Source organism: Phyllobates terribilis, unplaced genomic scaffold (assembly GCF_046119375.1).
Source record: "Phyllobates terribilis strain yellow unplaced genomic scaffold, ASM4611937v1 Scaffold_4__5_contigs__length_816908805, whole genome shotgun sequence".
NCBI classification, from domain to species: domain Eukaryota; kingdom Metazoa; phylum Chordata; class Amphibia; order Anura; family Dendrobatidae; genus Phyllobates; species Phyllobates terribilis.
In genome coordinates this window covers 710,573,633-710,585,729 of record NW_027362764.1, presented here as the reverse complement: position 1 = coordinate 710,585,729, position 12,097 = coordinate 710,573,633, and the positions used below count along the sequence as shown (strand labels likewise).

Sequence of the window (12,097 nt, the reverse complement as noted above, 5' to 3'; positions counted from 1 at the left end):
AATTTTTACAAAACATTAAGCTTAAGATTAATAGGGGTGCCCAAACTTTTTCATATAACTGTAGATGGAAATCAGAACGAGTGCTCTAGTGCAAACTGAGCCTCAGTTTTACGGGACTTTTTTCTGTTTTGCATTTCTCATACACTAAGATAAACATTACAGTAATAAATGAGCAGAAATAAAGGTTGTATATACTCTTTACTTGACATAAAATACATTTTAATATAGCATTGGTGCCTTTGGTTGATTATCTCACATAATTGAAAAATGTAGTATTAACAACACTTGGCAGAGTGATAACTACATAGGGCTACACCATGATGTTATACTTTATTTCATATTGGAACATTTTCTGCCCTTTTAGAGACTACTCATTGCTTCCTTGCAGTGGAGATGATCACAGCAATTAATGCTATAAACACCTTTGAGATATGTTAGTGATTAACATGAGCTACAAAGCTGCTATATTCATTTTACCTCCATATATGCAGTTTGCCACAAGCCTTTCTCATGTGTTTGCGTTCCTCCTAGTAATACTGGATGTGAGTTCTGTATGTCCTGGATGCTGCTGCCTTCACTAGTTCTCATATATCAGCACAGCTTCTTTCCAGCACTGATTTCTCCATCTACAGGCCACAAGGGATCTCTTCTTCACTGATGTTTAAAGTGAACCTGTTACATCGCATTACGCCATTAAGCTGCAGATATATGGTTACTCTGCATGTTAATAGCATTAGAAAGGTGTCTGTCTGCCATGCTGTAATTGCGGCACCAGGGAGAAAATGAACATTATTCCTTTCGGTCACCAGTCATACAGGTGTAACCGTACGTCTACAGTCACCACTCAGCATAGTGAGCGGCATCTGTAAGCCAGCCCCATCCCTATGACTGACAGCCGGCTCTGCATTGCAGCAGTGCCCTGAGAAGTGCCGGCACATTTGTATGACTGTAAGCCAGCGTCTCCTGGGAGAAATGAAGCTCATTTTCTCCCTTGTGCCGCAAAATCCAGGCACCTTTATAATGCTATTAACCTGCAAATTAACCCTATGTCTGCAGGTTAATAGTGATATCCGACCTGACAGGCATGTGCTATCCCTACAGAGATTCACAGCTTTTGTGAGTAACCTGCTCCACATTGCTGTGCGTCTGCTCTTCTCACCATTCACACCCTGATGCAGTACAGCTTGTGTAATTGGCCCTCCCTGAAGCCTTAAATGCTTTATCCCCTCTATGGTCTACGATGTACGACCTCATCCCCTTAACTGCAACCATCTCTAAAACTAAAGAGACGGTAGGGTTAGAGCAGACAGTCAAAACAGCGAGGTGCCAAATTCGATCAGATCTATGTCAGAAGCAGCAGCTACAAAAAGAAGTTACCCAGACACTACAGCAGCAATAGGGTAGGGCTTATTAACGAAGACTAATTAGAATGTTGCTTAATTTTGCTTTTAAAGAAGAAAAAAATAAAATAAAATGATAATAATAATAATAGGAAAAAAAATATTTAAGTAAATATTGAAGCAAAAGGATTAAAACAGAAAAATTCGCTACAGGAAATCGCCATCATGCAAAGGTACAGTAGGCCTCCATAGAAGTGTATGGGAACCGATCAATTGGAAAGTACATGATGTCTCAGAGATAATTCAGTCTTTGCTTCATATTATTAGCTTTCCCTATATGAGGGAAACAAGCACATGGGCCATTAATGTTAATTGCCAGAAAAATAGCACATATACATATGGCAAAAATGTGACATAAAACTGGCACCATATGTATGAATGTGCTGTGCCCCTTTCTATCAAGTAATGACAGATCTTGCAGTTTCTTCTCCCAAAGACAATTGAAGCATGTGACTAAGCAGACAATATATTTCCACAGGTTTCATCTGCAAAAAATTGCGGAGAGGTTAAACTTGTGATACAGCAATCCCTTTCACTACAAGTGGCAGCAATCTTATAGATGTCATGCAACACATTCATTTCTGAGGCTTCCTCATTAAATGTGATGTCTATTATCTATAATAACCCACTTTTGGTGAGACAGCTCCCCTGACAATAAGCTGAATGCTGCGGTGCCGGCTGCTGGAGTCCTCAGCTGTCATTGCTGCAAGGTTAATGAAGAGGTGAAAGTCTTTGCGGCCATTATCGATGATACCCGTGTACCCTGGCAGAGTCTCGTCATGAGTTTACAACCTCTATCTCCGGTCCGGTCACTTGCCTGGTCCGGCCAGTCCTCAGTCTGAATGCGTGCCACAGACCCAGCGCAGCGGCTCCTCTGTGGAGAGGTGGCTCAGCTGCTGGATGGACCTCCAGCTACACTGGCAGGCGTAGGCTCGCGTTCCCTTCTTCCTGATCATCCGGCTCTGTAGTTTGCTGTGCTCGGGCACGTTGTTCCTGTAAGATACCAAAACCAAAATTATCAGCTACAGAATCACAAAGATAATAACACAAGAATATAAGAGACTCCATAGTTTACTGATTATCCTGTACTAGATGTTACATTCTGAATGTCAATGACATGATGACCCCTGGATGGGAAAATCATCTACATTTATTTTTAACCTGGAAGAAGCCTTTTGTATTTCTCAATACTGCCCCCTTCTGGACAATCAATGCAGTCTGAAATCTGCCGAAAGGCGTTGGGGAAGGGACATCTGCTTTGAGCACACGTATGGCGGAGGAAAGCAGATGTCCTCTTCTGTGGCCCCGGGACTTTGCTTCTGGAGCCGCACCGGCCGCTGCTCTGTCTCTTCTTGCTCTGGTTTCATTGCTGGTGTAGATTAGTTGCTTTCTGCCCTGGATATGAACATTCAACGCACCTTTTTTTTGTTTTTTTTTACTCTGGTTACACTGTGTATTTTGCACGGAATCCCATGTAAAAACCACTTGTACAATGACTTCCACTGTGGAAATGAGAAATCCACGTTGCTATTCATATGGCCACAGGTTTTTATGCTGACGATTGGAAAACTACTTTAACAAATTATATGTCAATTATTAAAGCAATTTTCCTCCAGAAAAGCAGTAGGTAGATAAGAGGAGATTACCCGATTGGGACCGGTGGCCGTTCAACTTGTAAATCTACGGCAGGAATCTGAGGGTCGGCCTTGGATTTCTCCTTTTGAGCTTTCCCGGCAGGTACTTGTGATGGGAAAGTCACGCACAGGCCAGCCGGATTAAAAAATAATCCAAGTGCTTGCATCCCAAACTTTTTCTTTCATGGCCGGGTACTGCACACTACTCAAATCAATTGTGGGTGGATGTGCAGTACCCGGCCGCGGCCACTATTCGGTCAACGGAGCTGTGCAGCACTGTAACTGAGCAGTTCTGCCGATGCCAACACCGAGAACAGCTGATGAGCGGCGGTGCTGGGTGTCACACCCCCACCGATCACACACTGGTGACCTATCCTAAAGTTAGGCCATCATTGTTACAGTCCTGAACAACCCCTTTAGTGGTAGTACTTTGGAAGATTTCTGAATCTATTTCATCACATGTGACAATCCTTTAAAAGGGGTTGTCTCCAGTTCATAAATGGGTAAAATTACAAAGTGATTGTAAATCCAAACAACTTTGTAATTCACGTCTTATTAAAAATCTTCCCCGTTCTCAAGACTGGAGGGATATTTAGTTTTCTTGTTTTCTGGGTCACTGGCCACCCTGCAGTCTCAGAGTGGCCGGTCAACGGGGCAAGGAGCGTGCGGCACTCGCTACGTGCCGCTATGAAGCGGTCTACATCTCTGGATCCAGCCAACCTCAGTCTCCCATGCTGCAGAGGCAAACTGTCTCTCCTAGAAGCCTAGGAGAGCGCTTAGTTTGGGCTAGCAGAACAACCATGCTGCAGGTCCGAGTTATCAGTCTTCAAGACCACACCACCCTTGCTAGGAGCCATGTGCTACTGAAGATACAACTTGAGAAAACCCCTTTAAAGGTTACATTTATGGCATATCCAAAGGTCAGTAAATGATGAGCCCACCACCAATGTGACCCACATCTATCTCGAGAAGAAGGCCTGGCCACATTGTCACTGCCAGTGGAGAGATGGTCATAAGATCTCCAACCACCTGAGAGCAGCACACGACGGGGTCCCATTCACTACACAGATACAGGTCCTATTGGTGGGAACAGCATCTACTCTGTATTTTTGGCATATCAAATAGATCTAGATAAACGTACAAGATCGCAATACTCCTTTAAGTCAATTTGAATGTTCCTGTTGTGTAATTATGGGTTCATGCGTCCTTATCCCCCCAAAAAATACACTTTTACTACATTTTGGGTACTTACTTAGGCATGGGAAGTACTTGTGTAATTTACTACTTATGAGCAGTAATATTAGCTTTGTGGTGATTACTAGCTCTTATATTTTTTATGTTTAAGTGGGTCTGTTCTAAAAAAAAGTCTAAAAGAAAAAATAAATAAAAAAAATAACTCTACAGTCTTTTTCCATTATAAGTTTTGAAAATTTCTGGTGAGAAAGTGCAGGTCAGATCTTACAGCGTCTCTTGATGGAAAAACGTTCCAAATTAGTATCTGAAAAAAAAAGTCTCCTAAAATACTAGAAAAACCTTTTCAAAATGGCTTCTATGAAGTGAAACAAACCAGATAAAGGGCGCACCCGTCGAGATAGAACGTCAAATGGATCCACTGGGTGCAGATCATACTTTTGTTTTATGTAAAAAATACTTTTTATTAAAAAAAAACCACTGCGTTATGGCTGCATCCATTCTTCCTTAGGTGTATTAACTTACTGCGCTCAGCAAGCTCCTATTGGCTCAAAATCGCTTCTAGAAATAAAAAGAATCTTCTCCAAAAATTCTGCAAAGAAGGAGAAGTTTCTACTAGTAAAATTATTGTTTTTGACCTCAAAAAAGAGAAAACAAAAAAAAACAACACATACGGTAATGGGCACACACAGTCCTTCTGGCTCTGAAACACGCAGCCCGGGCTCTCCACGTGCTCCCACTTTGGTCTTATGTATGGCTGTTTATTACTAAACTTTTCTCCCATACAAACACTGCTTGTGGGGGAGAGAATACCTCCATAATATGGACCGGATGGAGCATGTCGGATTTTTATCAATTATGTTCTTTACCACAATCGCTCTCCAAAAACAAAATGATTACTTTAATGGCTTCCAATAATCTTACTGTGTGTATTACAGTTACAGCATCACTGCACACCGGCACAGACGTTTGTGTGAAAGACCAGTCCCGATTATTGCCCCTGTAAACGCATCCACCTATCCCGTCCCGATTATTGCCCCTGTAAACGCATCCACCGATCCCGTCCCGATTATTGCCCCTGTAAACGAATCCACCGATCCCGTCCTGATTATTGCCCCTGTAAAAGCATTTACCGATCCCGTCCCGATTATTGCCCCTGTAAACGCATCCACCGATCCCGTCCCGATTATTGCCCCTGTAAAAGCATTTACCGATCCCGTCCCGATTATTGCGCCTGTAAACGCATCCACCGATCCCGTCCCAATTATTGCTCCTGTAAACGCATCCACCGATCCCGTCCCGATTATTGCCCCTATAAACGCATCCACCGATCCCGTCCCGATTATTGCCCCTATAAACGCATCCACCGATCCAGTCCCGATTATTGCCCCTATAAACGCATACACCGATCCAGTCCCGATTATTGCCCCTGTAAACGCATCCACCAATCCCGTCCCGATTATTGCCCCTGTAAACGCATCCACCAATCCCGTCCCGATTATTGCCCCTATAAACGCATCCACCGATCCAGTCCCGATTATTGCCCCTGTAAACGCATTTACCGATCCCGTCCCGATTATTGCCCCTGTAAACGAATCCACCGATCCCGTCCTGATTATTGCCCCTGTAAACTCATCCACCAATCCCGTCCCGATTATTGCCCCTGTAAACGCATCCACCGATCCCGTCCCAATTATTGCTCCTGTAAACGCATCCACCGATCCCGTTCCGATTATTGCTCCTGTAAAAGCATCCACCGATCCCGTCCCAATTATTGCTCCTGTAAACGCATCCACCGATCCCGTTCCGATTATTGCCCCTGTAAACGCATCCACCGATTCCGTCCCGATTATTGCTCCTGTAAACGCATCCACCGATTCCGTCCCGATTATTGCCCCTATAAACGCATCCACCAATCCCGTCCCGATTATTTCCCCTATAAACGCATCCACCGATCCCGTCCCGATTATTGCCCTTGTAAATGCATCCACCGATCCCGTCCCGATTATTGCCCTTGTAAACACATCCACCGATCCCGTCCGGATTATTGCCCTTGTAAACGCATCCACCGATCCCGTCCCGATTATTGCCCTTGTAAACGCATCCACCGATCCCGTCCGGATTATTGCCCCTGTAAACGCATCCACCGATCAAGGCTTGTTTGTTGTGTGATCGCATCTTCTATGTGCACATATAAATCATTTTTGGGATTTCTGTTCAGCTTTTTTGCTGTTTTCATTGCTTTGTGTGTAGACCCAGTAATGGAGGTATAATAAATAGCTGCTGGATATCCATTACTCTAGTATACAGCAGGAGTTCACCTTTAGTCCACCGCTGTAGCTTCAGCTTCTGGTCTGGCAGCTTTTTTTTATTTTTTTTTATGTTTACCGACGTCTTACAAAGAGTCATCACGGTGTCACATTTTTACACCCTGAGGTTTGAAGGAATCTCAGCACCATGCCAATATGGTGTAAGGACTGAGACATTTCTCCTTTCAACAACACAATGTTTTGGAGAGAAGTTATAGCGTTCCTGCAGGCAGGCAGACTTACAACCTGTCCGCCATGACACCAGAAATAAAAATGTTCCATTTTATTCAGGATTTTATTACTTTTCTATGTTTTTGTATCATTTAAATTGCGACTGACATCTGTGCTGGTGTGCAGTGATGCTGTAACTTTAATACGCACAAGCTAAGTTTATTGGAAGCCATTCAAGTAATCATTATTTTTGGAGAGGGATTGTGGTAGAGAACCTGATTGTTAAACATCTTATGTACTCCATCAGGTGACATGTTATAGTAACATAGTTTTTAAGGTTGAAGGAAGGCTAAGTCCATCTAGTTCAACCCATAGCCTAACATGTTGATCCAGAGGAAGGCAAAAAAAAAAAACATGTGGCAAACACTAAGCTCTACATTGGGGAAAAAAAATCCTTCCTGACTCCATACGACAATCAGACTAGTTCCCTGGATCAACGCCCTATCAAGGAATCTAGTATTTATAACCTGTAATATTATACTTTTCAAGAAAGGCATCCAGGCCCTTCTTCAATTTTAGTAGTGAATCACTCATTACAACATCATGCGGCAGAGAGTTCCATAGTCTCACTGCTCTTACAGTAAAGAATCCGCATCTGTGATTATGATTAAACCTTCTTTCCTCCAGACGTAGAAGATGCCCCCTTGTCCCCGTCTCAGGCCTCAGAGTAAAAAGATCAGTAGAAAGGTCTTTGTACTGTCCCCTCATATACTTGAACATAGTAATAAGATCACCCCTAAGCCTTCGTTTTTCCAAACTAAATAACCCCAAGTGTAATAACCTGTCTTGGTATTGCAGACCCCCCAGTCCTCTAATAACCTTGGTCGCTCTTCTCTGCACCCGCTCTAGTTCAGCTATGTCTTTCTTATACACCGGAGACCAGAACTGTACACAGTATTCTAAGTGTGGTCGCACTAGTGACTTCTATAGAGGTAAAATTATGTTCTCCTCATGAGCATCTATGCCTCTTTTAATGCATCCCATTATTTTATTTGCCTATGCAGCAGCTGCCTGACACTGACCACCAAACGTGAGCTTGTCGTCCACTAATACACCCAGGTCTTTTTCAGTTACAGTTTTGCCCAGTGTTTTACAATCTAATATACACTGCTCAAAAAAATAAAGGGAACACTTAAATAACACATCCTAGATCTTAATGAATGAAATATTCTCATTGAATACTTTGTTCTGTACAAAGTTGAATGTGCTGACAACAAAATCACACAAAAATCATCAATGGAAATCAAATTTGGCCTGGATTTGGAGTCACCCCCCAAAATTAAAGTGGAAAAACACACTACAGGCGGATCCAACTTTGATGTAATGTCCTTAAAACAAGTCAAAATGAGGCTCAGTATTGTGTGTGGCCTCTACGCGCCTGTATGACCTCCCTACAACGCCTGGGCATGCTCCTGATGAGGTTGCGGATGGTCTCCTGTGGGATCTCCTCCCAGACCTGGACTAAAGCATCCGCCAACTACTGGACAGTCTGTGGTGCAACGTGACGTTGGTGGATGGAGTGAGACATGATGTCCCAGATGTGCTCAATTGGATTCAGGTCTGGGGAACAGGCAGGCCAGTCCATAGCTTCAATGCCTTCATCTTGCAGGAACTGCTGACACACTCCAGCCTCATCAGGTCAGGCATTGTCCTGCATTAGGAGGAACCCAGGCCCAACCGCACCAGCATATGGTCTCACAAGGGGTCTGAGGATCTCATCTCGGTACCTAATGGCAGTCAGGCTACCTCTGGCGAGCACATGGAGGACTGTGCAGCCCTCCAAAGAAATGCCCCCCCACACCAATACTGACCCACTGCCAAACTGGTCATGCTGAAGGATGTTGCAGGCAGCAGATCGCTCTCCACGGCGTCTCCAGACTCTGTCATGTCCGTCACATGTGCTTAGTGTCAACCTGCTTTCATCTGCGAAGAGCACAGGGCACCAGTGGTGACTTTGCCAATCCTGGTGTTCTGTGGCAAATGCCAAGCGTCCTGCACGGTGTTGGGCTGTGAGCACAACCCCATCTGTGGACGTCGGGCCCTCATACCACCCTCATGGAGTCGGTTTCTAACCGTTTGTGCAGACACATGCACATTTGTGGCCGGCTGGAGGTCATTTTGCAGGGCTCTGGCAGTGCTCCTCCTGTTCCTCCTTGCAAAAAAGGCAGAAGTAGCGGTCCTGCTGCTGGGTTGTTGCCCTCCTACGGCCCCCTCCACGTCTTTTGGTGTACTGGCCTGTCTCTTGGTAGCGCCTCCAGCCTCTGGACACTAGGCTGACAAACAAAGCAACCCTTCTTGCCACAGCTCGCATTGATGTGCTATCCTGGATGAGCTGCACTACCTGAGCAACTTCTGTGGGTTGTAGAGTCCGTCTCATGCTACCACGAGTGTGAAAGCACAACCAACATTCAAAAGTGACCAAAACGTCAGCCAGAAAGCATTGGTACTGAGATGTGGTTTGTGGTCCCCACCAGCAGAACCACTCCTTTATTGAGGGTGTCTTGATAATTGCCAATAATTTCCATCTATTGTCTATTCCATTTGCACAACAGCATGTGAAATTGATTGTCAATCAGTGTTGCTTCCTAAGTGGACAGTTTGATTCCACAGAAGTTTGATTTACTTGGAGTTATATTCTGTTGTTTAAGTGTTCCCTTTATTTTTTTGAGCAGTGTATATAATCGTATTATCCCGTCTGTCTGTCCTTCTGTCCAGGAAATCCCGCGTCGCTGATTGGTCCGGCCGCGGCCAATCAGCGACGCGGGATTTCAGAAAAAGATGGCGGCCATTAGCGGCTCATCTGCCGCACAGAGGTCAGCAGCGATGCAGCCGGGAGATGACCGGCACTAGCCGGTCATCTCCTGGCTGCTCGCAGCAGAAGGACCCCGACCGGCGGCGCCGCTGACCTCCATGCGGCTACTGTCGGGAGATCAGCGGCCTGCTGATCTCCCGACGGCAAGTGTGAAGGGAGGACCGGGGAGCGGCGCCGACGGTCGGGATACTTCTGCTGCGAGCAGCCGGTTATCTCCCGGCTGCTCGTAGCGGAAGTACCCGCACAGGCAGCGCCGCTCCCTAGTCCTCACTAATACGATTCGCTGATTGGTCGCGGCCGCGACCAATGAGTGACTTTGGCGCCAAATTTAAACACCGCTTTGCTGATTGGTCTTGGTCGCCAGCCGCGACCAATCCGATTTTGGCACCAAATTTAAACAACGCTCTGCTGATTGCACCCGGTCGGCCACATACATATTCTAGAATACCCGTTAGAATCGGGCCACCATCTAGTTAAGCATATAATTATACATTTTATTTCCTCTGCCCAAGTGCATTACCTTACATTTGTCCCCATTAAAGCTCATTTGCCATTTATCAGCCCAAGCTTTTAGTTTACATAGATCCTCCTGTAATATAAAATTGTCCTCCTCTGTACTGATTACCCTGCAGAGTTTAGTGTCATCTGCAAATATTGAAATACTACTCTGTAAGCACCCTACGTCATTAATAAATATGTTAAAAAGAAGGGGGCCCAATACTGACCCCTGTGGTACCCCACTGTTAACTGAGACCCAGTCTGAGTGTGTTCCATTAATAACCACCCTTTGTTTCCTATCATTGAGCCAGTTCTTAACACACTTACATATACACTGCTCAAAAAAAAAAAAAGGGAACACTTAAACAACAGAATATAACTCCCAAGTAAGTCAAACTTCTGTGAAATCAAACTGTCCACTTAAGAAGCAACACTGATTGACAATCAATTTCACATGCTGTTGTGCAAATGGAATAGACAATAGATGGAAATTATTGGCAATTATCAAGACACCCTCAATAAAGGAGTGGTTCTGCAGGTGGGGACCACAGACCACATCTCAGTACCAATGCTTTCTGGCTGATGTTTTGGTCACTTTTGAATGTTGGTTGTGCTTTCACACTTGTGGTAGCATGAGACGGACTCTACAACCCACAAAAGTTGCTCAGGTAGTGCAGCTCATCCAGGATGGCACATCAATGCGAGCTGTGGCAAGAAGGTTTGCTGTGTCTGTCAGCGTAGTGTCCAGAGGCTGGAGGCGCTACCAGGAGACAGGCCAGTACACCAGGAAACGTGGAGGGGGCCGTAGGAGGGCAACAACCCAGCAGCAGGACAGCTACCTCCGCCTTTGTGCAAGGAGGAACAGGAGGAGCACTGCCAGAGTCCTGCAAAATGACCTCCAGCAGGCCACAAATGTGCATGTGTCTGCACAAACGGTTAGAAACCGACTCCACGAGGGTGGTATGAGGGCCCGACGTCCACAGATGGGGGTTGTGCTCACAGCCCAACACCGTGCAGGACGCTTGGCATTTGCCACAGAACACCAGGTTTGGCAAAGTCGCCACTGGCGCCCTGTGCTCCTCAGATGAAAGCAGGTTCACACTGAGTAAATGTGACAGACGTCACAGAGTCTGGAGACGCCGTGGAGAGCGATCTGCTGCCTGCAACATCCTTCAGCATAACCGGTTTGGCAGTGGGTCAGTAATGGTGTGGGGGGGCATTTCTTTGGAGGGCCACACAGCCCTCCATGTGCTCACCAGAGGTAGCCTGGCTGCCATTAGGTACTGAGATGAGATCTTCAGACCCTTTGTGGGACCATATGCTGGTGCGGTTGGCCCTGGGTTCCTCCTAATGCAGGACAATGCCAGACCTCATGTGGCTGGAGTGTGTCAGCAGTTCCTGCAAGATGAAGGCATTGAAGCTATGGACTGGCCCGCTCGTTCCCCAGACCTGAATCCGATTGAGCACATCTGGGACATCATGTCTCGCTCCATCCACAGACTGTCCAGTAGTTGGCGGATGCGTTAGTCCAGGTCTGGGAGGAGATCCCACAGGAGACCATCCGCAACCTCATCAGGAGCATGCACAGGCGTTGTAGGGAGGTCATACAGGCACGTGGAGGCCACACACAATACTAACTCTCATACTGACTTGTTTTAAGGACATTACATCAAAGTTGGATCAGTCTGTAGTGTGTTTTTCCACTTCAATTTTGTAGGTGACTCCAAATCCAGGCCTCCATTGGTTAATAAATTTGATTTCCATTGATGATTTTTGTGTGATTTTGTTGTCAGCACATTCAACTTTGTACAGAACAAAGTATTCAATGAGGATATTTCATTCATTCGGATCTAGGATGTGTTATTTGAGTGTTCCCTTTATTTTTTTGAGCAGTGTATTTTCCCCTATCCCCATTGTTCTCATTTTATGTATCAACCTTTTGTGTGGAACCGTATCAAAAGCTTTTGAAAAGTCCATATACACAACATCCACTGAATTTCCTTGGTCCAGTCCATAACTTAC

The 12,097-nt window shown here is 45.4% G+C and overlaps 1 protein-coding gene across 2 annotated transcripts in view; it reads right to left on the bottom strand.

Moving 5' to 3' along the window:
• Nucleotides 1-1,752: 1,752 nt before the first annotated feature.
• The window catches only part of CFAP418 (cilia and flagella associated protein 418), a 36,332-nt gene continuing 25,987 nt past the window's right edge, over nucleotides 1,753-12,097 (bottom strand). Inside the window, exons 6-7 of one of the 2 annotated variants that reach the window (XR_012320173.1) lie at nucleotides 2,030-2,393; nucleotides 1,753-1,885 (exon numbers count right to left, since the gene is read on the bottom strand). Coding sequence is in view for 1 of the 2 variants with exons in the window: in XM_073679649.1 (XP_073535750.1) it covers nucleotides 2,234-2,393 (160 nt within the window). In the remaining variant the exon portion in view is untranslated. Of the gene's footprint in view, nucleotides 2,394-12,097 lie in introns of both variants that reach the window. The other variant, XM_073679649.1, reaches the window with a different exon arrangement.